This window comes from Crocuta crocuta, unplaced genomic scaffold, assembly GCF_008692635.1.
Source record: "Crocuta crocuta isolate KB4526 unplaced genomic scaffold, BGI_CrCroc_1.0 scaffold273, whole genome shotgun sequence".
Lineage (NCBI taxonomy): Eukaryota > Metazoa > Chordata > Mammalia > Carnivora > Hyaenidae > Crocuta > Crocuta crocuta.
Window position 1 is genome coordinate 1,480,644 of NW_027529425.1, and position 27,623 is coordinate 1,508,266.

At 50.7% G+C, this 27,623-nt stretch overlaps 1 protein-coding gene across 1 annotated transcript in view; it reads right to left on the minus strand.

Annotated features, from left to right (window-relative positions):
- Nucleotides 1-27,623, minus strand: part of MYH16 (myosin heavy chain 16) — a 62,167-nt gene that overhangs the window by 24,378 nt on the left and 10,166 nt on the right. The window contains exons 9-28 of the mRNA XM_077758575.1: nt 27,414-27,517; nt 26,477-26,615; nt 25,858-26,126; nt 23,387-23,557; nt 22,686-22,865; nt 20,917-21,043; nt 19,827-19,885; nt 18,589-18,676; nt 17,665-17,782; nt 16,328-16,448; nt 12,490-12,626; nt 11,060-11,141; nt 8,621-8,794; nt 7,497-7,724; nt 6,417-6,521; nt 3,660-3,746; nt 3,272-3,417; nt 1,811-1,901; nt 1,280-1,336; nt 513-599 (exon numbers count right to left, since the gene is read on the minus strand). Coding sequence (XP_077614701.1) covers nt 513-599; nt 1,280-1,336; nt 1,811-1,901; nt 3,272-3,417; nt 3,660-3,746; nt 6,417-6,521; nt 7,497-7,724; nt 8,621-8,794; nt 11,060-11,141; nt 12,490-12,626; nt 16,328-16,448; nt 17,665-17,782; nt 18,589-18,676; nt 19,827-19,885; nt 20,917-21,043; nt 22,686-22,865; nt 23,387-23,557; nt 25,858-26,126; nt 26,477-26,615; nt 27,414-27,517 — 2,570 coding nt within the window. The remainder of the gene's footprint in view (nt 1-512; nt 600-1,279; nt 1,337-1,810; nt 1,902-3,271; nt 3,418-3,659; nt 3,747-6,416; nt 6,522-7,496; nt 7,725-8,620; nt 8,795-11,059; nt 11,142-12,489; nt 12,627-16,327; nt 16,449-17,664; nt 17,783-18,588; nt 18,677-19,826; nt 19,886-20,916; nt 21,044-22,685; nt 22,866-23,386; nt 23,558-25,857; nt 26,127-26,476; nt 26,616-27,413; nt 27,518-27,623) is intronic.

Here is a 27,623-nt window from a genome sequence, read left to right on the forward strand (position 1 = left end):
GAGCCCACTGAAATCACCCAAACTAACCAACCCTAAGCCTGCTTACTCTGCCTTACCCGTTCCTTCCTCAGAAACCACAATAAAGGCTCTTTGTCTGCAATCCCCCCGTGTCCCTGCCACTACTGACACTGCTGCTTCCCCGTGTGGCCCTGCACGGCACGCCCCGTCTGAGGAACTGTAACAGACTGTGCGCAGCGGCAATCCTTCCCTGGTCAGCTGGCATTACTGCAGCTCACGTTTTCTATAAGACACGCTATATCTTACAATGCCTGCCCTCTGCATTCAGTCCCGTGCCACGCGTCTGTCCACACCACAGGGAAGAAGAGGACCAAACCAGTCACTCTCTGGCCTCCTCTTTATTATTAATTGTTCTCTCCTCACGTTAACCCCAGGAATTCAGCAAGAATTAACTGGTCCTATTCCCACTGCTCATCATCTAGCATTTTTTTTCTCTCTGAAGGTAGGCAGGAATGGAGTCCCTGGCCACCCCCACCCCCACCCAAGGATGGTACCTGAGCAGATGTGGCTCCCCCAGCCTCTTCCAGCCTGTCACTGAGGTCTTCGAGGTCTCGGGACAGGTCGCTGCGTTGTTTCTCCACCTGGAGGGGGTATTGAATGACCGTGATGGGAGCCATGGGGGAGCCCCTCCTTCTCTGGTAAAGATTGCAGTGACTGCATGGTGTCTGTGAGGCTGGGGGCCCACGCTTCGGGAGCTCTGCACTCTGCCTGCCACGCCGCACACGCTCAGAGAAGGACGTCTCTGTCCTCCTCCCTGTACTGGGTGGGTCTTCCTGCCCATCTTACTCCCATCCCCGGTTTGGCTGAATCTGGAGTTTAGGTGTGTGATGGTTCCTCTCCCACCAGCTCTCTGGCCTCATCCTCTGCAGGACCCCTACCCAAAAGACTGCTTCCATTCTTTTCTGGTCCTTTAACATCTTTATACCTGTGCGGGGAGGTCCTGTCTCATTCTCTCCATCTAAAAATTCTTCCCCATGTCAACCTGTTGAATTCAGTTCTCTGGGTCCCCAGGTTCACGTTGTCTCCTCTACTTGCCCGAGGTGGGCCTGCATCACAAATCATATCTTTACATCTTATATCATAATTAATACTGCACCTGTAGCATAGTGCCTGGCACTTAGTAGGTGCTCAAGAAACAGCAAGGGCCTTTTCAGACCTGTCCTCTTCTCTGTGCTTTCCTGAGTGGAGTGTCTACTTATGGTTGGATTGTGGCTGGCACTGGGTCCTTAGACTCAAGTAAATGTAGAAGTATTTCATTTACCTTGGCTCTCATTGCCCTCTCAGCTTCCAGTTCTTCCTCCAGCTCCTCAATTCGGGCCTAAGCAGACAAAATGGGGGAGGGAGGTGGGATTTATCTCTTCTGTGTGAAATTACAAACTTATCCACTTGACCTTTTAGTAGGGAAGTAATGGAAAGGGGCTGAGCATGTGATGGCCACTGTCAAAAGCATAGGGAAACAGTGCACAGAGACTATGTGCAATGGTCCTGAGGTGGGGAGAAGGGGAGGCTGGGGTATGTGAGACCCCATGAGGAGCCAGCATGGCTAGGGGGTGGGGGTGGGAAATGCTGGGTGATAAGGTCAGGGAGGGGGCAGGGGCAGATTGTGGAGGGCCTTGTCCTCATTGTGGGGCTTTGACTCTAAGCCTGCGTGAGGTGAAGATGGATCAGTGTCAAGGACTCTGGGGCAGCCCTGCTCCTCAGGAAACCTAGGCGGCCAAGCAGCTGATGGGAGCCAAGGTGCCTGGAAGGGCATTTTGAAAGGAGAGCTCCGTCTTCTCAGTCCTGGACACACCTGATGCTCCTTCAGTTTCCGCTGGAGTGTGGAATTCAGAGACTGCTCATCCTCGTACTTGGAGTTGACAGAATTGATTTCCATATCCCTCCTGCAAGAGAAGGTGTGATCTCCTGAAGAGGGACTCTGAGGGGAGACCAGCTGGCTGGCGAAGGAACAGAACCCGGGCTACCGGAGGAGGCCTTGAATTGCTGAAACCCATTCATCCCCTAAACCCCTGGCCCTCTGGGGTGACACCCAAGAGGTCTCGCCCTGCAAAAGCCCCCAGAATCTGCTGCACAAGCTTCCCATTCACTCCTGCATCATTAATTTGGCGCACATTCATTGACTACTATGTGCCAGACATCGTTTGGGGCTCCAGGGACACATCCATCAACAAACCAGACAGAAATTGCTGCCCTGGTGAGCTTACATTCTAGGGACTCCAGAATCACATGGACGCTTTGCCTTTTTAGGGAAAATTTTGCTCTAAAAACTTTCCACAAAAGGCTGTCTCCCTCTGATACATGGGTTCCATGTGTCAAGAAGCCATGTGTGAGAGCTAAGATGCCAGAGACCAAGTAGATGAGCAGGACGGTCGAGGCCGCATGCCTTTTCTGGGTGTGCCACAGAAGAAACGGCCGCGATGCCGCGTTAGCCGCACACGCGTCACAGCAGCTCCTGGTGCTGTCAAACTGCCTCGGCAGAATGTACTTCAAAGACGTGTCATCCAGGGGCACCTGGGTGGCTTAGTCGGTTAAGCGTCCTACTTTCGCTTAGGTCATGATCTCGCGGTTCGTGGGTTCGAGCCCCGTGTCGGGCTCTGTGCTGACTGCCAGCTCAGAGCCTGGAGCCTATTTCAGAGTCTGTATCTCCCTCTCTCTCTGACCCTCCCCTCCTCACGCTGTCTCTCTCTCTCTCTCCTAGAAATAAATAAAAATATTTAAAAAATAAATAAATAAACAAAGACGCGTCATCCAAATTCAACCCCCTGAAAGCTTTCCTTGTTCCACTCCTTAGCTCCATCCCATCAGCCTTTTGCTTTAGTTCAGGTTTACACCTGGGCCATGGCAGTAGCCTGCCAGTTGCCTTTCTGCTTCCAGTTTTTTTCCGCTCCACTTGTCTCCCATAGTTACTGCTGCAGTGATATAAAATACCCCTTTGACTCCTTGTGATCTTTGAAAGTCCAGCCTACAGGTTTCTGCCAAGACTCCCTGCCTACTGGGGAGGGAGCATTGCTTAGTACCGGCCTCCTCTCTGGCACCCAGCTGGCCCTGTGTGAAGCTGGGAGCTCCCTGTGGATGGGCAGCATCTACTCTCCCCTCCCTATATCCTCTGTACTGGGCACCGTGCCCGGCACACAGTCGGTGCTGGGGATGTGCGTTAATGCACTTGAAGCCCTCAGCACGGTGCCCGGCACCCGGCACCACGCAGCAAGTGCTAACGTTGTTATGGATGAAATGAATGACTGCACAGGCATACTTTTTCACCACCTCCTCGAGATCTAGCTTGGACCGCTCCATCTCATTGAGGTTGTCAATAGTCATCTTCAGGTCGCTCTCAGCTTTCCGACGGGCCTTCTCCACCTCTGCCCGGATTTTCTTTTCTTGTTCCCAGTTATCCTCCAGCTGCAGAAACAAGAAAAGCAAGAGAAAATGAGTGTTGGGGAGATGGGGGGGGGGGAGGTGAGTCAGGCCAGAATGCAACGACGAACCATGCTGGCCTGGCTCCTTAGCTGCAGCATCAGAAAGGCCCTCATTTCCTCAGGAGGACGTGTCAGTCCAGCTCCCCAAAAGTATCTGAGGACCCTGGGCCCCAGCACAGACCTGGCCCTTGAGCTATAGAATCGGCCCCAGCAACAGGGTGTTACCTCATGGATCTGGGTGCTGAGCTTGCTGTTGGTCTTGGTCAGATGGTTCACCTTGTCCTCCTCAGCTTGCAGATCGTCCAGGGTTTTCTGGAAGGAAAGATCCACACGTGTGTCCCACAAGGCATCCAGAAGCAGCTGAACAGACCAAGTTCTCTGCCATCACCTCTGAGCTGGGTCCAGTTGATTTCAGGGAACAGCTGCTGAGCCCCCAGCCCTGGTGCCAGGTGGAGGGGGGGCCAAACCTGAGCACCATTAGCTGCAGGTGGGCCCTCAACAGTTAGTGGGGCTCTAGTACCCCATGAGGCATATAGAAAATCTCTTCGGGGGCTNTCTGAACCCAGCACTACTGTATACATAACTCAACTTTTTTTTCCATTTAGTATATACTATATTTTTAAAGGATGATCTACCATGAAAACTGAGAGAAGATTTGTTATTGTCAAAATCTCCCTGAGAGTCCTTCACCATTTTGTAAACTTGCATCACTGACGGCAGCCACACTTTGCTGTCAGCATCACCAACACACCCTCCGTGCCCATCTGCAGCCACCTGGACAGGCTCTGGTGGACAGCCTACTGCTCATGATGTCTTCTAGCGGATCTGCCTGGATTCTTACACATGGACAGCCTCGCTATTTATTATAAATTACTTTCCATTCATTTCCCCCTTAAAAAGAAGGGCACTCTAGGGACGCCTGGGTGGCTTAGTCGGTTAAGCGTCCGACTTTCGCTTAGGTCATGATCTCATGGTTCGTGGGTTCGAGCCCCATGTCGGGCTCTGTGCTGACTGCCAGCTCAGAGCCTGGAGCCTGTTTCGGTCTGTGACTCCCTCTCTCTCTGACCCTCCCCTGCTCATGCTGTCTCTCTCTCTCTCTCCTAGAAATAAATAAAAACATTTAAAAAAAAAAAAAGAAGGGCACTCTACTGATTTTTTTAAAGTATGTATTAGCTATAATAACTTTTATTTTACAATGGTAAAAAGAGGCTTCCAAAATGCAGTCTGTCCTCATTATTTGCAGATTATCTATTTGCCAATTTACCTACGAGCTAAAATTTATGTATAATCCCAAATCAATACTTGTGGTGTGTTCATGGTCATTTGCAGACATGTGCAGAGCAGAGAAAAATTTGCATCCCTGGAATGCACCTTCCTAGCTGACATCAAATAAGATGATGTCCTGCCTTCTTGTTTCAGCTCATACTGCAAACAGGTGTCCTTTTCAGTCTATTTAGTGCCATGTCTTTTATGGGTTTATTTTGTCCTTTTGTTTTGGTGAGTTTGGTTTATAAAATGGCGCACCAGGCACAGTGGTACAGTTCTGTCCAGTGTTCCCAAGCACAAGCAAGCTGTGCGGTGCCTCACAGATGAAATTTGTGTGTTAGATAAGCTTTGTTCAGGCATGAGATACAGGGTTGTTGACTGTGAGTTCATTGTTCGGGAATCGACAATATGTACCAAGTAGTTTGTTTACACAGAAACACACATAAAACAAAGTAAGGTATTGATTGACGAAAATGTGACCAGAGGCTTGCAGAAACATAACCTTCTTGGGGCGCCTGGGTGGCTTAGTCGGTTGGGCATCCGACTTTCGCTTAGGTCATGATCTTGCGTTCGTGGGTTCGAGCCCCGCGTCGGGCTCTGTGCTGACTGCCAGCTCGGAGCCTGGAGCCTATTTCAGAGTCTGTATCTCCCTCTCTCTCTGACCCTCCCCTGCTCACGCTGTCTCTCTCTCTCTCCTAGAAATAAATAAAAATATAAAAAAAAAAAGAAACATAACCTTCTATTTCCCCTTAAAATTGAGGTTCCGTATTGGGATGTCTGGGTGGCTCAGTTGGTTGGGCATCTGACTTTGGCTCAGGTCATGATCTCACGGTTCATGGGGTCGAACCCTGCATTGGGCTCTGTTGAGCCTGCTTCACACTCTGTGTCTCCCTCTCTCTCTGCCCCTCCCCTACATGCTCTCTGTCTCTCAAAATTGAATAAGTGTTAAAAAATTTTTTAAAAAACAAAACCAAAATGGAGGTCCAGTATTTGCGAATTCAATGTTTGTGGTGACTTTATAGACATAACTACCTGGAATAATGAGAATCGACTGTATTTGTTATAAAAGGGGGCTCTGAGTTTGAAATGGTTGAGAGTTACAGTCTAAGGGGAAGTATTTCCAGAGGCAGCAGAGAGAGGCACTCAGGGGACATGTTGTGTGTTCATGGTGTCAGCAAACATGGCGACGGGGGTCCACTGTCTGGTTCTGGGCTTCAACTTGCTCTCTGCACCTGCCTCCAGAGCTAGGAGGTGGTCTGTGCCAAGGTCAGCACTGGTGGCTGGTCAGAGCTGGCTCTGCCTCCAGGACCCTGAACCCATAATGGTCAAGCGGGACTCCTCACAACAAGAGCTCATGCCCTTTGTCGCCAAGATGTATTGGGGTTCACTGGTGCTTTAGCACCCACAGGGTCCTTCATCCTGATGAGTCTGGGGACCCTAGCTTCCAGTGCACCTGGGGCCATCTGCTCATGCCCACTGCCCCTCTTTCACTCTCAGACTGTCCTAGTCTGGGTGATAAATTATACGGTCACCCCACTTACGACAAACCCAGGAGGATGGCCACAAGACGGGACTGTGCCTGCTTTTGATGATGAGGAAACTGAGAATTAGGAAGACGGACTTCCCTACTGCTCCAGCTGAGGGGCAGCAAAGCCAAGATTTGTCCCAGGGTCTCTGAGCTCCGCCTGCTGTGAAGCGGAAGCTGGTGGTGCCTACCTGGTGCAGCTCCTCCAGGGCCCTCTTCTCCTTCTGGAGCTTGGCAATGGAGTCTTCACGGAGTGAGAGGTCCCCGGTCAGGGTGCGGACCTTGTGATCCAAGGCCTGGAAATGGAGGCAGGAGAGGGACAGGCCTTTAAGCCTGGGAACAACCTTGGAGGGGGAATAAAGCGGGAGGCGCTTGCTCCCAGAGGGTCTCTTCAGCTTGGCTGCAGTCCAGAGTCACTTGGGAGCCTGAGAAATGCTAGCACCCAGGGCACACCCTAGGCAACCAGGTCAGAATCTGAGGGTGAGGGCAGCAGTGAGAACCACCAGTTCAGGCCTTGGCTCTTCAAAGCCGGGCCATCAGTGCCCTGAGGCCCCAGCAGACTGGCCGATGCAGAACCAGCGTGTTATCAAGATGCCAGTGCTTTGGGTGCACATCAGAGCTGAAGAGGCACGGGCTTAGGCAGCATAACCTTCCCCTGCTCTGGATTCCCCCCAACCTGTGGGGGTAAGAAGGGGCCCTCAGGCCAAAGGCCCACTGGTATCAGGAGCCAGGGGCTCCCCTTGGAGCCAACTGGTAGGGCAGCAACTGCTTGTTTGGGCAGAGATCCAACAGCTAGAGGTGGCCCCATGCTAGAGACAGGGTTGTCTCTTCTGGGAAGAAGGGGGAAGCCAGATGTGCTGCTGCAGAACATTCTGTGTGGGGCCCAGGGATGCTGAAGCTGAATGGGCCTCAGGTTAGCGCAGACGCCTGGGAGTCATGGGCACGAGAGGAACCAGTTAGGCCTGATCCTGGATGTCACTATGATAGGAACAGCCCTCAACCTCTTAGCTACTTCGTCCCGACAGAACTGTCTGCAACGGCCACGTTCTCAGTTTAATGTGGTAGCACTGGCCTGGTGTGGCTATTGAGCACTCAAAGTGCCGCTAGGTCTTTTGACAGAGAAGCCACATTTTCTGTTGCATTGAATTAATATAGTCCCTGTGGCTGGTGGCTGGGGTCCCGGGCAGTGCTGCTGCGGGGACTCCAGGAGTGACCCCCGCAGGGTTCCCTGTTCTTGGGAGGAGTCTAGTCAGGCCCCAGGGCCTCCTCACCTGTTTCTCCTTCTCCGTCTTGGCCAGAGTGGTCTCAAGGCCCTCCAGGTCCCGCTTCAGGTCACTCATCTCGCCTTCCAGCTTGCGCTTGGTGGCACTCAGGGAGGCGGCTGTGCCCTCCTCCTCCTCCAGCCGCTCCCGCATGTCTGAGATCTGGCTCTCCAGCTCCATTTTCGTCTTCATCATCTGGGTCAGGCGCTCCTCGGCATCTATCAGGTTCTCTTGCTCCTGGTGGAAGAGAGAGCACTGGTCAAAGGGGGTCCCACAGAGGTCCAGGCTCTAGCTCTGAGCTCCTTGTGATGCATGTGACAGAACACAGTCTAGCAGTGCTGTCCCCAGACCACCAGCTGCATCACCTGCAAGCTGGTTAGGACGCAAGATCTCAGGCTCCCCCCCCCCCCCCAGCCCGCGTGNAAGACCCCAGGTAGTCAGGGATCCTCCTGAAGGATTTGGCACCGGTGGTCCAGGACAAGTTGAGGACCCGCAGGCTGCACACGGCTGGTAGTTCAGGCTGAGCCCGGGAGTGCCTATGCTTTAGTCTGCCAATGGGGCTCAGGTTATCTGCCCAAATAACTCTCAGATTGATTTAGCACTTTTGTGCTAAGGAACCACTTCCCACCCACAGTTCCCCTTTATAACAACCCTGAGAAGCAAGCCAGACAGATGTCACTGTAGGCTATGGTTTAGAGATGAGGGACCTGATATTTGGAGGAGGTCATCAAAAGTCAAACAGACAGTAAGTGGCAGAAGAGGGACACCCTGGGTTGTCCCCTGGGGTCTTCCCGAGATGGGGTCAGTGATATAAACAACAACTGGCCACAAAGGCAAACCAGACCAGTTGTGGACTTTCAGTTTGTGACATAACATTACTGGAATTCAGTTCTTTGTCTGCAAAATAAGGAAAATAATCATTGTGAGGCATTAAGGGGTGGAGCCCATAAAGGTACTCCTATAAATGGGTGATACTTTTTTAAATAGGTGATTCTTTTATTACTGTAGTCTCTCTCATAGACTGATTCTCAGAAGGCTCACCCCCCACCTCCCTCCCTGACTCCTAGTGACCCCGGAGATCCTGGTCGTTGCCAGGGCCTCCAGCTCCCGCCCTCCCTCTGGGCCCCACTTACGGCCTGTAGCTGGATGGTGAGGTCATTCTTCTCCTGGCTGAGCGTGGCCATCTTCTCCTCCAGCTCCTTTACCTTGTTTATCAGCTCCTGTGTCTTGGACATGGCGTTCCTCAGCTCCTCCTCCTTGGCCTTCATCTCTTCCTCTTGCCGAGCCACATTCAGGAGTGGCTTGACCTGAGTGGTAAGCAACACCGTATGGTGTTTGGGGGATGGGCTGTGGGGGCTCAGTGGTGGTGGGCTGTGGGCTCTCCTTCAGACCAGACCTCACACCCCCATCAGGGTAGAAACAGTGCTTGCCACAGGCGTGAGGGAGCCCCTCTCCACAGATGCCATGAAGTGTTTCTCGCCTGCACAAAGAAGCCCCGTCCTTGCCTAGGACCAGTCCTCAGGGATCTCTGCGATCCTGAGACACAGTTAGGTGTCTCTCGACATTTGGCCCCATTCAGGGCTTACACCGTTCTCTAAGTTGTGTGTGCTTGGGAGCCCTGGCTGAGTTCAAGCTCTGGTTTCCTTGCCTTTGTCCCTTATGGGTTCCTCCCCCTTGCTGTCTCTCTATGTTTCTGTCTCTCTGTCTCTGTCTCTCTCCCTGTTTCTGTGTCTCTGTCTGTCTGTCTGTGGGGACCTGGGATACTGCAGAGGCAAGTCGCATAAACACACAACTACATGACACTTTTCATTCAGTGAAAGTCTACCAAACGTGTTGGTTTTTTCCCCATCCACTCACCCTATCTGGCTTAAATAAGACTAGAGCTTAGTTAAAAACCAAGAGTAAAGGATTTTTATTTTATTTTACTTTTTTACTCATTGGAACAGGACCTTGCTCTACCACATTCAATTAGTGAAGCTTTGCTTTCTAGTAAAGAACTAGGCTTTTTGCCTCCTCCTCTTCTCTGACCACTGGTGTCCTGCTTGGAAGGGGTCTTAAAGGCTGTTGGCCTGGGGCCTCCCGGAGGGCAACACAAATACCGAGGGGGCAGGTGAGATAGATTTAAGTACTGCACAGAAATGTTTGATTTTCATTATTACATAGTTACTTTTAAAAATAACTTTTTTAATTTAAAAAGTTTTCATTTTTACTTATATATTTTGAGAGAGAGCTCCAGTGCAAACAGGGGAATGGCAGAGAGAGAGAGGGGGAAGAGAGAATCCCACGCAGGCTCCACACTGTCAGCACAGAGCCCCACATGGGGCTCCCTCTATGAACCGTGAGATTGTGACCTAAGCCGAAATCAAGAGTTGGTCGCTTTAACGACTGAGCCACCCCGGCGCCCCTAAAAATAACTTTTAAAAATAAGAAATTTAGGGGTGCCTGGGTGGCTCAGTCAGTTAAGCGATTGACTCTTGATTTCAGCTCAAGTCACGATTTCACAGTTCATGGGTTCGAGCCTCACGGCAGACTCTGCACTGACAGCATGGAGCCTGCTTGGGATTCTCTATCTCCCTCTCTCTCTGCCCCCTCCTTCAATTGCGCTCTGTCTCTCTCAAAACTAAACTTAAAAAATATATAAACAAATAAAACATAAAATAAAAATTTCAAAATAAAATGAGTTGGCATCAGGAAAGCTCAGTCACAGAACAGGTGGGGAACATGCTGCTAATGACTGAACTTTGAGAAACGCTCATCTGGACCGCTCTGGGGTCTCAGGCCCTCGAGGGGGCTGGCCTGCGTGGGGGTGCCTTTGGGGGTGCAGAACTTACTATCCCTCCTTTGAATCTGTGGTCAGCACTGAATGTTAGAAAGCACTTTCCCATAGGGAGAGGAAGGAAGCTTCCACATGAGCCGTGGGGGCCTCAGGGCCACCAGAGATGACCTGGAGCCTGTCCCACCCCTCCGCACGGCTGCCCCTTGAGACAGCACCATCCTCCTGAATCCTGAATGCCGCAGCCCTGCATCCCACGCTGGTGTCCAGCAGCCTGTTCCCTTTGAATGGGGGACAGAGGCGGGGACCCCATCACCCAGTATGGTTCCACCTGCACTGGCCGCCTGCATTGGCTAAGGGTGGTCCCACCATCTGTCTGGCTCACTGCCCCCTAGGCTGTCTCAGAAGAACCTGGGGAATAGGAGGTCGGATCCCATGATTTCCTGAGCTCGCTCCAGCTCTGAGGCTGAGGACCTCACTGAGGGAGCTGCCGCTGGCTCAACATGACCAGGGGGAGGGGCTGATGACCAAGCCCCCTTTCTGTACTAAGGGGGATTTCCGTCCTAAGAGGATGTTATTTTGAGGGATGAGATGAGGCGAGAAGACCCTCTGATTTTTCTCAGGGAGGAATTAGCCCCTGACTGGAGGGGACTGGATTCCTCATTTGTCAACCAGGCACCCTCATTTGTGGACTTGTCCCTGCTGCATCTTGCACCTCCCCCCCAAGGAGGCACCTCCCCCCAGGACGGAGCCCACCCCCACAACATCAGCCCCCGTGGGCCTGGCCCCTCAGGCCTACCTTGTTGTAGAGCTTCCACCAGCCCCAGAAACGCAGCTCCAGGAATTTGCGTGTGTTCCGCTGGATGACCTTGAGGCCGATTCTGCAAAAGAGGAGGCCGGGGTTCCATGAATGAAAGTGCAGCTGTCAGGGCCTGGCCTCCCTGATGGGACGGTTCCACCCAGACAGCACAAGGCTGAGACAGACCACTCATTTCTTCTTAGTTTCCTTCCTTCCACTCCATCACAGGGAATCACCCATTACTCACTGAACCCTATCCAGTCTGCAGTCGCTGGACCCCCCCCCCCAACCTTCTCCCCTCCAGCTTCACTGGACTGTCATTTACAGAGGACCTCCTGTGCCCCAAGGCCCTGCTGTCCTACGCTCAGCCCCTAACTGGTGCCTTCAGCCACAGTCGGGGGTTGGGGGGGAGGCTGGTGGAGATCAGGACCTCCTCATTGTTGTTGTTAATTTGCTCGTTACTGTTATTATTACTAATCCTATGCCCACAAGGAAGCAGAGTCAACCACAGGTCAGCCAGGGTAGCCTGAGGTATTTTCTGATGATTGTTTTAGAAAGATGGCTGACAAACACAATTTGGAGGGCAAGGATTTGGGCTGAGGACTTCTGGATTCCAGTCTTGACTCTTTCTGCATGATCCTGGGCCGGCTTCTTCACCCTTCTGACCTCAGTCTCCGCATCTGCGAAACAGGGGTGCCGGCCCTACCGCGTCCCTCTGACAGTATCACCACACGGACCAGTAAGGGGAAGTCTGGGAAAAGTGACTTGTAGGCTTTAAGAGAAGGGTTTGTATTAGGTGGTCCCTCTTATGGGTAGAGTTGTGTCCCCTTCCAAAAGATCTGCTGAAGTCCTAACCCCCAGTGCCTGTGAATGTGACCTTATTTGGAAATAGGGTCTTTGCAGGTATCATCACTTAGGTTAAGATGAGGTCATATGGAGAAAGGTGGGCCCCTGCCCCAAGATGGCGGGTGTTCATATAAAAAGAAGGAAGACGGTGTGGAGACACAGTCAGAGGGAAGGTCTTGTGAAAACAGGCAGAAATTGGACTGATGTGGCCACAAGCCAAAGGACGCCTGGGGCCACCAAGACAACAAGAAGCAAGAAAGGATCCTCCTTTAGAGCCTTCAGGGCGAGTGCAGCCTGCAATAATCCTTGCAGACCTTTGGCCTCCAGAACTGTGAGAATTGCCATTGTTTTAAGGCGCCCAGGTTGTGGTGCTCTGTTCTGGCAGACTTAGGAAGCGAATCCAGGCCCCACACAGGGTTCTCTGGGCCAGGGGAGATGGCGCCCTCCCCCCCCTCACCACCCTGAGTCACTACTGGAGCCGATGACCCCTGTGCGTGTGCATGTGTGTGGCCGGGTCCCTGGTCATTCTGCGTGGATGCGCGTGGCTTCGGTGGTCCTGCCCCACCCGTGTTTGTGAGTGTTACCTTCGCTCCAGCATCTTCTTGAACTCAATTCTCATGAGGAAGCCCCGCAGGCGACACTGTAGCATGGTCATGATCTTGGCCAGACGCTCGTCCCGCATGTCCTCAAGCTTAGCCAGGATGCCTGCTCGGAAGAATACCTGTGGGGAAGGCATACTCCTCTGCATGTGGCCCAGCTGTCACCAATGGCAGCTGCTTACAGGGGGCAAGCCCCAGAGGTTCAGGAAAGGGCCTTGAAAGTTAAGAGACCCAGTCTGGTGCTGGTGCTTGAGGCCCTTCAGGTGCTTGAGGTTCCTGGCCTGGACGCCCCCAATAGCAAGGCCACTGCCAGCCTCCGGGTCTGTTTCCTCTCACCCTCAGATCCTCTTATGGAATCCAGTCCTGGCCTTGCACTTATTAGCTGGGTCACCTTGGACACGTCTCCTCACATCTCAGGGCCTCAGTTCCCCATCTGTGAAATGGGGATGTTGCTCTCTCCCTAATAGGGCTGCTATGAGGATTAAATAGAGATAACTGGGTGGAAAAGTCTCTTGTAAACTGTGAAGCGGTAAATAAAATATGATAGATTGGGGTGTCAGGGGGGCTCAGTTGGTTAAGCATACGCCTCTTGATCTCATGCGTTCGTGGGATCGAGCCCCACATCGGGCTCTGCGCTGATAGCTCAGAGCCTGTTTAGTCTCTCTCTCCCTCTCTCTCTGCCCCTCCCCTGCTCATACTCTATCTCTCTCTCTGTCTCTCAAAATAAATAAGCATTAAAAAATGTGTTAGATAATCATAATCCTCACTGCTGTTGATTGTCCAGCAGCCAGGTGGCAAGGGGCCTCCTTCTTTACCGCCACACAATAGTCACGCCTTTGGACAGTCACGGTCTCCCAGGGATGGAGAGCCCAGATGGTGATGGGCGGGAGAGAGGTTGACTTTGTAGAAAGGATACAGAGTTTTACCAATGCTGCACAATTTCAGGCACCCAGCTCTGGTGTGTGTTAGAAAGCTTTGTAGGGGCTTAGAGAGATCAGGAAACACCCAACTTTGCAATGTGTTAGAAAAATCAGGAAACACCCAATTTCTGGAAAATACAAATTAAGGTCACAAGATAACATTCACTGCTTCCTCCACCTGGAACTTTTAAGATTTTCAAGAACACACGTGTTGGCAAAGTTGTGGATCAAGGGGAAGCTAGGTTGGTACAACAGTTTTGGAAAATGGGTCGGCATTCCCTCATCAAGTTAGATGTTTCCAAACCCTGAAACAGACAACTGTCTTCCACAGCGTTAGTGGATCTTAACCTTGGCTGCCCATTGCTCCTACCTGGAAAGATACTGAAAGGTACTGGTTGGAAACATACTGATGCCTGCACACAGTGATTTCAATTTCTGGAGTGAGGCTCAGGCATTGGTATTTTTACCCCTCCCCGAAGTGATTCTAATGTACAGCCAAGGTTGGGAATTTCATTCTGGAGAAACCCTACATAGGATCATGTGCACAGATACTCAAAGCAGCATTGTTGATAATGGCAGGGGAAAAAAATCAATTTCCAAGGGCAGGAGAAAGGATAATTGTGGTGTGGCTGTCTGAGGCAGCATGATATGACAGCGACAATGAGGGAATGTCTTATACTGACCAACAAGGATGAATCTTGGAAACATGACTGAGTGTTAGAAGCATGTTACACTTGGAAACATGACTGTTAGAAGATTATATCAAGTATGGTCCTTTCATGAAGCTCAAAACCAGGCAAAACCTGGGGCCATATGCATATGTGACAAAACTATTTTTTAGAAGGCAGGGGGATGGTTAGCATTCAGGACAAGGGGTTATTCCTTGTTATTCCTGGGGGTGGGGAGAAAGGGGAGGAAAGAGATGTGAAGGGATTCTGGATTTTTAAATGGGCTTATGGGTGTTTATTTTATTATCAGTATGTTTCATAATGTAACATCTCTTTATAGGCTTCTAATAGGACATGATAGAAACTTCTAGAGGGATAGAAGGAGCCAGGAGACCTGTACTAGGCCTCAGCCTCCCTTGGATGTGCTATGTGACCTTAGCCAAGCCACTCTTTCTTGGGAGGCCTCAAACTCCCCTCCTGTTCAATGGGAGTGCAGGACCCTGAGTCCTCCCGGCTCTAAGAGTCTGTAATTCCACACCCTGGGGCAGGGAGCAGAGCCCCCAACTGAATCCTTTATGTGGATGCTATGGATACCGACAGAAAAAGAATGGAAAAGAATGCTCCCTCCACCTGCCTTCCTTCCCCACAAAACCCCCAAGAGCTAGCTAGCCATTATAGGGTAGAGACACTGGGCTTGATCTCATAAAATGTTTCTTGATATTTCAAAAAGAATTGTCATTGAGATGTGTCCTTTTAAGAGCAGTGAGGTGAGCATGGGGCTGGGGATGGGGACACAGTTCACAGGCAGAATCATCCTGTTCTCTGTTCTGCCTCTGCCACCAGCGCTCACCTGGTCCTTGTCCCCAAGCATGATATGGCAGAGACAATGAATCAATGTCATGTACCAATCAATACAGTTGAATCTTGGAAACTTGGGTGAAGCTTGGAAAGCTATCCCCAGAATCCCCAGGCTTTTACCTGGGCCCAAGATGCCCGACGCAACCCCTGAATGACAGCAAAATGTAGTCCATTTGCCCAGCCAGTAGCTGCGTCAAATGCTGGCAACAGCAGCTCCACCCCCTTTCCCATGACCAGTGTCATGGGGCCTGAGGCCTGCTCTGTCCTGTCTAGTTCTGTGGAGTTGGGCATATCAGCTCCATGCCCCTCTCCAGGCTTCCTCAAAGTTCCCATCCTTCAAAGGAGGGGCCAGGGGAAGGGAACCGGTCTCCAAGGTTCTCTCCTGCTCAAGTATTCAGCGATTCTGTGACAAAACCTGCAGTGTTCCTATAAGTCGATTTAACTATTTACACAGCATGTCTGAATTGTGTGGGAGGCCAGAACTCACAGTTCTGGAAGATTCCAGAGCAGTGTTCCGATTCTGCTAATGCTCATTACCATGAAGCAAGCTCCAGGGAGCTTAGGGACTCTTTCTGTTCTTTTCACTGGTTTATGGTGTATTCCTAGCGACTTGAACTGTGCTTGGCACACAGGAGGTGCTTTGTGAGCATTTGCGAAGCGTCCACATGCTCCACCAGGCCTGTGGGGAAGCCATGTTGGCTGTGCCATCCATGAGACTTAGAGAGGCAGTTGATCTGCCCTGGGCTACACAGAGGTAGGCTTTGAGCCTGACGCTCCTGAATGCAAAGCTAGTACTCCTACTGGGTCACCCTGCCGTCAGGTAGGGGTTCAGTCTGGTTGGGCAGCTATAGATAGACAGCTTGCACCATTAGCCTGGCTGGCCCTTCCAGTCCCGATGAGACTCTGCAGGGCCAGGAAGCAGGACAGACACACGGCAGCCCAGGCCCGGTGAGTCAGGATCAGGCAGCCTCTCTGAGTCACCGCCAACTCACCTGCCAGCTCAGGGCTGGAGCTTTCGGTGTGGGTGGGCTGGGATTATGGTGATTTGCTCTCAGACTTCACCCCCACACACATACCTCCATGCCCCAGTCAAAGTCTGATTGATTCTGATTGGGGCTCATACAGTCCTAGGAAATAACCTACCATTTATCACATACCTATCCGAGCTGGGTTCTCAACCCACATTATGGCTAATCACCCCCGAATCCCATGAGATCAGCTGTATCAGCCCTACTTTTGCAAAGGAGGAAGCTGAAGCTCTCTGCAGCCCAAGGCAGGCAACTGGTCAGTGGCCAAACTGAAATTCACACCCTGAAGCCCACCTTCCTGGGACGAGGCTGAGCGGTAGGAGGAGGAGGTGTCACCAGAAGCCCCTACCTTGGTGTGCCCAATTTTGTATTCATTCACATCCAGGTCAATGGACCCGAGCAGCAGCTCTGATGCCTTCTTGTTGTCTACGAACCCCTGAGGAATCACATTGGGGTTCAGCACTTGGTACCTGTTGGGAGAGAGATGGTGACAGTCACCATCATGCCCAAACCGTAAGCTCAGGTAGCACATCCACACAGTTCCCCATTGATCTCTGCAATGGCCTTGGAATCATGGACTAGACCTGGTTTACAGATGCCCGTGGCAGGCACTGGGGTGGGACTGGCAGGAGACCTTGGGGCATGAACGTCTGTGTGGGTCAGGAGTTCAAGGGGCAGGTGCTCCTAGAAATGAAGACACTAGAATCTTTCCTTCCTGATCATTTCTTCCGGGCACAGGAGAAGCACTTCTTTTCCTGGCCTGCAAGCAACCCCCTTTGTGATTTAGACAAGCCCTTCCCTGTTTAGAGCCTTCAGAGGGCTTGAACAAGGTGACCTTTAGTGACTCATCCTGCTCCAACCAGTGGTCCAATGTTCGAGCAGGTACGGGGTGGGTAGAAGGGAAATAATCCCTAAGGTAGAGGTGTTACTTAGGGTTCCCCCAGTAGCAGACCCTGGGACAAGGTATCCCAGTGCAAGTAGTTTATTTAGGGTATGGCGGATTTGGGGAGGGGGACAGGGCAGTCAATAAGAGGCATATTATCTGGCCAGTTACCAGAATGGGCAGCTGGGGCTTAATGCTGCTAGGGGGTACTGGGAACAGTGGTGTGCTGGGACCAGCCCCCACTTGGCCTACAAGAGCCAATCATGTGATTCTCTTCCCAACCCCACATTCACTGGTGTCACATATGGGCTCGAAATCAGCCATGGGAGTGTTTATATCATGGAAATCCAAAGATGCTACAAAACAAGGCTTTTTAATTTCTTAATTTTTAGTATTTCTTTACAAATGTAGCCTGGAGTTCCTATTGTTGTTAGACATTTATCCGGGAGCCAGCATAGGACTCGCCTCATAGTTAGCCCACCAGAAGGGTGAGGGAGTTGAAGCATTGATATGCCAGTTTTCTGTAGTCACTGGTTACGGGCCACTCCTGGGGAAGGCATTAATTCCTGAGACTTCCAGCCTACCACTTAGCAAAGCTGGCTCAGGAGCCAGAGAAAGCCCTCAGGCACAGAAAGGCAGGTTCTGGCAGTTGAAAGTCAGGCCAAGGTGTCCTCAGGTGGTGACAGTGAGCTGGTATCTGTCACCGTACCCATAGCATTTGCTACAGCAGGACTATATTTATTAATTAGTCAATATCTGGAAACTGGGGACTGTACTCAGGCTATCAGGAAGACATCACTCACCTCTGTTTGAACTCTGGGTACAGCATCCTGTTTGGGAAGCCCTTCCTGCAAATACGGATGCCTTCCAGGACTCCGTTGCAAGCCAGCTGGTGCATGATCAGGTGGGCGTCCACCACACCTGCCATGAGAAAGGGTGTGCTCTAGGGCGGCATAGGCTACTCCTTGTCACTGCAGAAAACTAACTGAACATCTGTGTCGTCAACCCCAGTCTCCTCCCGTCCCTGTCCGCGGGGCCCCACAATTCAGCCCTTCTGGGTGTGACTTCTAGCGGGTCCCCATCCAGCCAGAACACGATTTTTGCTTAACAAAGCAGCTAGAACATGATTTTGGGGGAATCCGCTATGGGGGATCCTTTCAGTGCCCCACTTTGCCACCCCAGTCATCCCTCATAATTAAAAGTGGACTTAATTCAGGACGCCTGGGTGACTCAGTCTGTTAAGTGTCTGACTTCAGCTCAGGTCGTGATCTCATGGTTAGTGAGTTTGAACCCTGCATCGGGCTCTGCGTTGACAGTGCAGAGTCTGCTCTGGATCCTTTGTTTCCCCCTACCCCCGCCATCTATCTCTCTCTCTCTCCCTCTCACTCTCTCTCTCTCTCAAAAAAAAAAAAAAAAACCTTATTTTTTTAAACTGAATTTCACTCATACCTGGCTCACAGGTTGTGCATTTGTTGTTCTCAACAAATGTTAGCTATTTTTATTAATTTATCGTTATTGTTTCGTTGGGTCAAAAGTGTCCAAGTTTGAAAAATTGGTGGGAGTGGAAGAAGGCAAAGAAGAGAAACAATACTTCAAGTTTCAAAAATATTAAACTGCTCTATATGTGTTCACTATACTATAAACAAGAAGGGGGACTTAGTTTGAACAAACACTAAGTTCACGGAGCCTGAAGACTTCCAGCAGGGAGACATGTCCCCATGATGTACCTGATTGCTTGAACTCGTTGGGGACAATGCAGCGGACAAAATGGGGAGCCGTGCTGTGGAGGGTGGTCATCAGCTTATTCAACTGCTCCTGGGGGTGGAAGGAAAAGGAGAAGAAAGACTGAGTTAAGCTCAGTGTTGGTGTTGCAGGATACCGATGCTCAGGAGAGATATTTATTTAGAGTTCAATTAACATCTTTTTAAAAAACTTTTTAAATGTTTATTTACTTTTGAGAGAGAGACAGGGACAGAGTGCAAGCAGAGGAGGTGCAGGGAGAGAGGGAGACACAGAATCCAAAGCAGACTCCAGGTTCTGAGCTGTCAGCACAGAGCCTGACATGGGGCTCGAATCCACAAACTGTGAGATCATGACCTGAGCCAAAGTCGGATGCTTGACTGATTGAGCCACACAGGCATCCTTAGAGTTCAATTAATTAACTTAAAATGTAAATTCAAATTGAGTTCTTCTGCCATACCAGCCTCTTTTCAAGCATTCACTAGCCATATGTGGCTAGTGGCTATCATAATGGATGGTATATTGGGCAGTGGCTGCCATCTCAGAGGGATTCGGCCAGGGTGACATGGTTTTCAATAAGCAGGCCTCTTCTTGATTCAGTGCTGGCTCATCACAGAGTCTTGATACTAGAAGGAACTATAGTGCCTATGAAGACAAACTCTTGTCAGTCGTTAACCTCCCTACAAGATGATCTTGGATACCTCCAATGAGGAAGCCCACACTGCCTCCGGGCAGCCAGATCCTTGGAAAATATAGAAATATTTCTTTGGGCCATGTCTCCCTATTGGCTGCCCTTCTGCACTTTGGAATATACCCCCAGTAATGCCCCAAATCTGTGGAAGTTGTGACCAGCCCAGAAGATCTGCCAGCCAAGTCTGGGGCTCAAGGTCTTAGGCACTGATATGTCCAATGATACCACCTTCTGGGTTTCACTCTGAAATGACATGGTTGGATTTAACCATCTCTAAGGGTCTTTTCTGCTCTGAGGTTGCTGTGGTTCTGTGATCCCTTTGGAAGGAAACAGACTCCTCAAATGGAAGAGGCAACCATAGGCATTTCTATTTATTTATAGAAATAAACTCATAAATATTTCTATTTATTTATAGAAATAAACTCATCCTGTCCTGGGCTGGAAGGTGGCAGCCACACCACCACACCATTAAAGGGTAGGGTGGAAGGAAGGGTTCACTGTATGAACAGTGGCCTATGGGGCAGCCCCACTCACCCTGTAGAAGTTGGAGACTGTCATGAAGGAAGACCCCCTCTTCTGCTTCTTGCTTCCAGCTGGGAAGAAAGACAAGCATGTTTCATGTCAGAATGCAGCATGGAGACAGGCAGCCCCATTCAGTGAGGAAAACACATTCTCTGGTTTAAAAAGGCTTTTCTTGGGGGGCGCCTGGGTGGCTTAGTCGGTTAAGCGTCCGACTTTCGCTTAGGTCATGATCTCGCAGTTCGTGGGTTCGAGCCCCGCGTCGGGCTCTGTGCTGACTGCCAGCTCAGAGCCTGGAGCCTGTTTCAGTCTGTAACTCCCTCTCTCTCTGACCCTCCCCTACTCACGCGCTCTCTCTCTCCTAGAAATAAATAAAAAGCATTAAAAAAAATCAAAAAATTTAAAAAAAAATAAAAATAAAAATAAAAAGGCTTTTCTTGGGACTAGGTGAGGTGGGAGCCCTCACACCAGGAAAAGGACATCTACCAGGGAAGACGTGAATGGGATGACCATCATCTATTGGTCAAAGGGAGTGCTATGCTCCCTGGAGAGGATGTAGCCCTTTGTGACTTAGGGCTACACACAGGGACAAACTGTTCCTGTTGCCTGGGGAGGAAGAAGGGCTCACAGACCATCCAGAGGAATTGCATGTTGGTGGTGAAAATGCCTCTGAATTCAAGGAAATTTTCATCTCTTGCCCCACTGAGTGGCAGCCACCTTGGGCAGCTCCCACCCAGAGCATTTCCCTGTGGGCCATGCCATCCTTGATTGGGTAGGAGACAGGGCTGGGCTTGACCCAAGCGTCAGTCAGAGGAGAGCAGGGAACAGAAAGTAAACACACAGCATTTGGGCATCCACTCTTCCAAAGTGGTGTCACTCCACCCAGAGGTGATACAGGCCCAGCCATCAGTTCAGTTGACGGAATCTCCCAGGATGCATCCCCGTCTCTCCATTGCACTGCCGTCCACGGCCTACCTCAAGCAACTTGCCTATCCATTCACCCACTTTGCAAGAGTTGAATAAGAGTTTTGTTTCCTTGTTTCCATTTTGGCCACTGAAGGGCATCAACACAGGGGAACTGGACACAACAAGGGGTCAGCCATACTTGGAGCCTCCTCTTCTTTGAAGAGAAGGGCCAGGAGCGCCATGGATGATTTCTGGAACAAGCCCACCACTGTTTCATTCAGGGGGTCTTTGTTCTTCTCTAGCCATCCTGTGATGTTGTAACCCACCTGGAGGGGACAAGTGCCAGCAGTTATGTTCTAGGTCTAGCCTCCACCTTTCAGGCCCTACAGCCAGGACCTCTACCTACATGGTCTGCCTGCTCTGGGTCCCCAGGAGCAACCTCCAACCCCATCTCCTGAGGCTTCAGCTCTTGACCTCATGACTTTTCTGGAGTCCTGGGATGTCCCTGAGCCACAGTTTGAGGCAGAGGTGCCGTTATCGGGCATTTGCAGTTTGCCTGTTTAGGTCACTCTGTCTCCGAGCTTTCCTCACAAAACAGGACTCCCCAGCTACTTTCTGTTGGGCCCTGACCTCCTCTTGTGTGTCTTGCTCGGCTGGTTACTCTGAGCCTCTCTGACCCCTGGCTCTTTTTCTACCCAGGTAGGTTGAACTTCTTCTTCTTGCTATGAGTGACTGGCCTTGACCAGGGAAATTCTGAGCTACATGACAAGCTCCCTACAAGGATGTCTGGTCTCCCCTTGTTCAAGGGCACACGTCCCTTGGCCATCATTGCCTGGTGGAAGGGGGGCTCCATCCAGCCACAACTGGGATCCATGTGTTCGGTTAATTGGACATCCATTAATTTCTATTTCCCCTTTTACCACGTGGCCCTAGCTGGGGAGGCAAAGAGGAAGGCACTTTTCAAAGTCTTCCACTGAGCGTACGGAACCGAGGGAAGCAGATCAGAAGCCTAAACCTTTGGGCTTTCCTTCTCCTCTAGAGCATAGAGACATTCATCACCTGCGGGCCTTACTTTAGAGCCTTCTTGGAGGTGCATAGGTCCCATTAGACTCTGAATATTCCATTGCTATAAATACAAAGCCCTTCTCATTTCATCGTGGGAGGTCAGGAAGAGCACTGCAATTGGCCTCCAAAGCTGCTGTTTGCTTTACTTATTGGGCATAATTCATTTTGCCAGTAATTGGCATTGTTATGGTTGATGAGATCATAAAATCCTGGCCCCAATGCCTGATCCAACAGCAGCCTTCCTGACAGCTCTGTGCTAAGGCTGCTGTTTCCCTGCAGTTAAACCCACAGAGGCTCAACAAACTCCAGAGGTTAACAGGAACGTGGGCATTTATGGCAATCCCAAGGAAACAAAACACATTCTCAAGAGCAGGCTGACGAACCTGGTCTCCCCTATCAATTATTCAAATAAGAAGCTAATTCCCTCTTCCCCAAGGACTAAGTTTGTCATGAGTGAAAAAACCACTCCAGAGATGTCATTTTGTTGGTTTGGTGGCCATAAGCCATCAGAGGGATAAGTTAATCTATTGGGGGATAATTGATAGGCTCATGGACTTTCTTTTTCCTTCTTTGCAAGTATTGTAAATTCTGTCCAAGATCTAAGTGCAGCTGTCAAGCCAAGGGCCATAAACAATGGTGTGGCCCTGGCAGGTCTGAGGGCGTGAACTGCTGGCCACTCCCTGGCATGCATCCTTGGCTGGATTGCTTTGGATTTCTCAGAGGGAGAAGCGATGAGGAAGTATGAGTCAGGGGTCATTTCACTGAGCTGATCACCCCGTTCTACGGTGGCTGTGCTAGCTGGAGGGAGAAAGTGTCAGCAAGGTCATGGCAGGAAGGACCTATAATAGCCAGAGCCGACTGAAGCAAGAAGATGGCCACAGGGAGCGCCAATGGGGTACTCACGGTTCCTGCATAGTGGACGAGCTCGAAGTGGGCCTCAGGCCCCTTGCCTTTGCCCCCCTTGGGCTTGAGGAAGTTGTTGGACTTGCCCAGGTGGTTGTCATACAGGGCCGCCTTGAAGGTGGCGTCAGTGGCCTTGGGGAAGACGCACTGTTCCTCCAAGATGGAGAAGATGCCCATGGGCTAGAAGGGAAGAGCAGTGGGTGGTGTTAGAGGGGGCCGCAGGACCCCAGCGGGGCCACTCAGGTGTTGGCCTGGGGGTGGTGGAAGGGGTGCCCCAGATACCCACATGGCCGGCCAGGAAGCAGAACTCTGGGCATCAACCCCCAGGAGTGGTGAAACTGCTCCAAGTTCTGGTCTGCGAATGCCAAGGCCATTTACACTTGAAAGAGGCTAGAATTCACTGAGTCTAACAGAATGGGAGATGGAAGTCTGAGGAGGCTGCTTAGCTCCCCAGATGCTAATCCCTCCAAACAGTGGTGCCAGGCAGACTTGGCCCTTAGGGAAATCAATGACACTCCTCTTCTCTGCATTTAATTCTCTGTTATCTGCTCCTGCCCTCAGTGATGTTCCTGGCTACCAGGGGCTACATATGGTTCTTCTCACAGAAGATGAGAGCTCACATGGGAGTTCATAAAACTGTCAGTGACTTGGTCAAGGTCCTGGCCTCTCTCTAGAAGCCCCTCCTCTGAGCAGTGGGTTACCTTTTCCAGGAGGTCAATGCAGGCCTGCAGGTCAAGGCCAAAGTCGATGAAGACCCATTCAATGCCCTCCCTCTTGTACTCCTCCTGCTCCAGCACGAACATGTGGTGGTTGAAGAACTGTTGCAGCTTTTCGTTAGTGAAGTTGATGCACAGCTGCTCGAAGCTGTTGAACTGAAGGGGGGAGGGCAGAGAGGAGGACGTCAGCTGGGACCCAGACAGAGCCTCCCGGAGACTAGGACTGAGGGACGAGCCACAAGCAGAGTTCAAATTTGTTGAGGGCCAACCGGCGTCAGGCACTGCTCTAGATGCCTGAATGCTGACCCCCGGAAGGTGCTGCATCAGCCCTGCAAGAATCCCTTTTCAGTGATCCTCCCCTGCAAAGGCACAGAGCAGCTTAGTACCTGCAGAGGAGGCTGGGGGCAGAGGGGGATGGAGGGGCATAGGAGGGAAGGGTAGGATCATGGGGCCCCAAACCTCAGATGCTGCCTCATGTGGTTAATAAAAATCACACTGTGGAAGGGTGCCTGGGTGGCATAATCGGTTAAGCATCTGACTTTTTTTGTTTTTGTTTTTTATGTTTTATCTATTTTTGAGAGAGAGAGACATCGTGAGCAGAAGAGGGACAGAAAGAGAGAAGGACACAGAATCTGAAACAGGCCCCAGGCTCTGAGCTGTCAGCGCAGAGCCCAATGTGGGGCTCGAACCCACAAACTGCGAGATCATGACCTGAGCCGAAGCCGGATGCTTAACTGACTGAACCACCCAGGTGCCCCTAAGCGTCTGACTCTTGACCTGAGCTCAGGTCATGATCTCACAGTTTGTGAGTTTGAGCCCTGCGTCAGACTGTGTGCTGACAGCGCAAAGCCTGCCTGAGGTTCCCTCTCTCTACTCCGCCCCTGCTTGTGCGCACTCTCTCTCTCTCAAAATAAATAAACTTAAAAAAAAATCATTGTGGAAAGGAAAATTTTCTTTTCAGAATAGAAATCATTTGAAAGGCTTTATGCATTCTGACCCCTTTGTGCCTTTGGACAGTTCTCTCTCTGTGTAGTTTCTTATTATCTTCATCTGTAGGATGAAAGGGCTTGATGGGTTTACAAGCCTTTAACAAAAAACCAGAGAGTGCTTTCTCTTAATGAAATCCCATGCTAAAGCCTCACAAAAAATTGGTTAAAGCAGAGGTACCATTGTAGTCACAGAACACACACATGTGCCAGACCCTGTGCTGAGCTGCCTCTGCTCAAAATCTTACAAGGCAAGAATGATTTGTGTCCCCATTAATACGTGGAGAAACAGAGGCACATGGCTTGGAAGTGGCCCGACCTGGGATTTGAATCCTGTTTGTCTATTGCACACACTTTACTGTTGGCACACAGCATCCTCCCTTCCCCTTGTCCCTCCCCTTCTGGCTGTCAGTGTGCTCCCCAAGATGCCAGGGAGCATAGTTTAGAAACTCTAAGCCTCCTTCTACTTATGAAATTAAATGATTCTCTTGTAGACGGCAGCCAAATTAGCCTTTTAGAGCCTGAAAGAAATTGAGCTAAGCTTTCTTGATTTCTTTTTTAAAAATCCATCTGTGGGGGCACCTGGGTGGCTCAGTCAGTTAAGTGTCCGACTTTGGCTCAGGTCATGATCTCACGGTTCGTGGGTTCGAGCCCCGTGTCGGGCTCTGTGTTAATAGCCAGCTCAGAGCCTGGACTCCGTTTCAGATTCTGTATTTCTGCCCCTCCCCTGCTCATGCTCTCTCTCTCTCTCAGAAATAAATAAAAATTAAAAAAAAAATCCATCTGTGCCAGTAGAAATCTTAGAATAATAGGATAGGGAGTGAAATGGACTTTATAGATCATCTCTTCCAATTGATTCATTTTAGAGTTGAGAAAACTGAGGCTCGGAGAGAGATAGCTACTTTCCTAAAGCCACACAGCTAGTTGATGGCCAATCTGAGCCCAGAACCAGAACTACTAATCCTAATCACATGGCCTTCAATTAGAAAGCTAAAATATTCCTGACCCACAGCACTAGCCTGGGATGAGACCTGAGTCTCTCTTGTGTAGGAAAAAGTGAGAGGCCACCAGTGTTGTGCTGGTACATAAGCTTGCTCTCTCTCTCTCGAAATAATAATAATAATAGCAACAACAATAATAATAATACTAAATAAAAGGCCTGATTTGTAGTGTTGGCCAATTTCCATGGTGTAAATACACCATGGCCATGTTCAACATGATGTCAGCCGCTCACAAAATTCATGAAACCAGCACATCACCCATTTTATGTTCACACCACTCTTTATGACTTGACACCATACAAATGAAGATGGAACTTTCTGGATGCCAGAAGTCAGAGACCCAAGAGCAAACAACTGAGATTGGCCTGCCCCAGGTCCAAGATGAGAAACAAGAGAACCACAGTGGAAAGTAGCATCTGAAAGAAAAATGGCACCCCAAAGCAGAAACAGAATGCCAGGGCAGACACACCTCAAAGATCTCGAAGCCAGCGATGTCCAGCACGCCAATGAAGAATTGCCTCTGCATCTTGGTGTCCAAGGTCTTGTTGATCCTGACCACCAGCCACTTGAACATCTTGTCATAGATGGCCTTGCCCAGAGCCCCGATGGAGTTGTTGCACTGTTCCATATTCTGGCCCTTTTGCACAAACTCATTGCCTACTTTGACCCGGGGCCTGGTGATACCTTTCTGGAGCTCCCCAGAATTGAGACCCATGAGATGGGAGACTTTGTCAGCCACTGCGTAGGGACAGGAAAAGCAGGCGAGTGAAAGAAAGATGATGCCCTGTCCCAGAGAAACCCAACACCACCTGTTGTGTTTAGGGAAGGGGGTAAGGGCAAAGTGGCAGGGACCCCATGTTGCCAATGAGAAAACAGAGATCTGAGATGGTTTCCACATTGGCTCAAGGTCAAGTGGCAAAGCAGAGTAAAGAAGCCATCCTGTCTCTCTGAGATTATCAATGTCGGGATGTCCAAGGAATATTCTTGGTTTTTAACATGTCTCTGAAATGTTCATGAAGCCTCGGAGAGCTGTGAGCCCCCACCGCTGGCGCTGCCTCCTCCCTGAACAGCCCCAGCCAAACACCTACCCTCTGTGGTGTCCACTTCAGCCTGCTCCTCTCTGGGCTTCTGCTTGAACTTCATGTTGCCGAAATGCATGATGCCCCCGGTCAGCTTATAAACGCCAATCTTTTCATCGGCGCTGAAGCCCAGCACGTCAAAGGCAACCTGTAAGTCCACGGGGAAGAGAAAGGCAAGAAACTCCTGGCTTCTGTTCCACAGAAGAGAGGCCACAGCACTGCAGTCGTGGCCTGGCACCGATGGGCCACTGTGATATGGTGTGGGCTCTGGGGGTCAGACACACCCTGACCCGAGGCAGGTCTCTTTTCCTCCCAGGAGCCCAGACCAGATGCTCTGCACTACAGTCATGTGTATTTATTTAACTTCCCTGGCCTCTGTCTACTCATCTGCAAAATGGGGATAGTAAGTGGTCATAAGGATAAACTGGAATGACATGTAAATGTTTAGTCCAGTGCTTCACACACATTGAGTATTAGATATGTAATAACAAACTGGAAGTGGCATTATTATTACCATCATTATTACTGTTCAGGCTTCATGCTAGGTCCTGGGAGAGGGAAAGGAATCAGGATGCATCAGGAATTGATTCTATTTTCACAGAGGAGAGTGGACACAAATACCCTAGCAGAAGTTACAGGTGCTCAGAGTGATAAGAGGAGAGAGACGGAGTGCGGTGGGAACTGAGGAGACTGGAGGGTCACTTCTAGCCAGGATGTGGAGCAGATGGTCCCCTGGGTTCCGTGGAATCCCAGTTCAATTCTGCTTGCTGTGACAGGCCAGAGAGACGTGCCAGCTGCAGCCCCGGAGACCTCCGGGGGGAGAATCCGGGCTGCAGGCTGGCTGCTGGGAGAGGCCCCGCCCCCCAGTTCCGGTGACAGTACATACAGGGCCCCACGGTTCTGTCCCGGCTCTCCCTGTCATGGGTCAGCCACGCCCACCACTCACGTCTGTGATCTGCAGCTCCTCCCCGTCGTCCATGTTCTCCACCACGGTGACGCCCTGGCTCACCCAGTGATACTCCTTAGGGTTGGGGACCAGCAGCAAGGTCTCTGCCAAGAGCAGGAGAGCAGATTAGCAGCTGAATGACCTGCCGTTTTCTTCGCTTTCCTTTTTTAAGCCGTATCCCTAAACGCCTCTCATGTGCCCGGCATGATG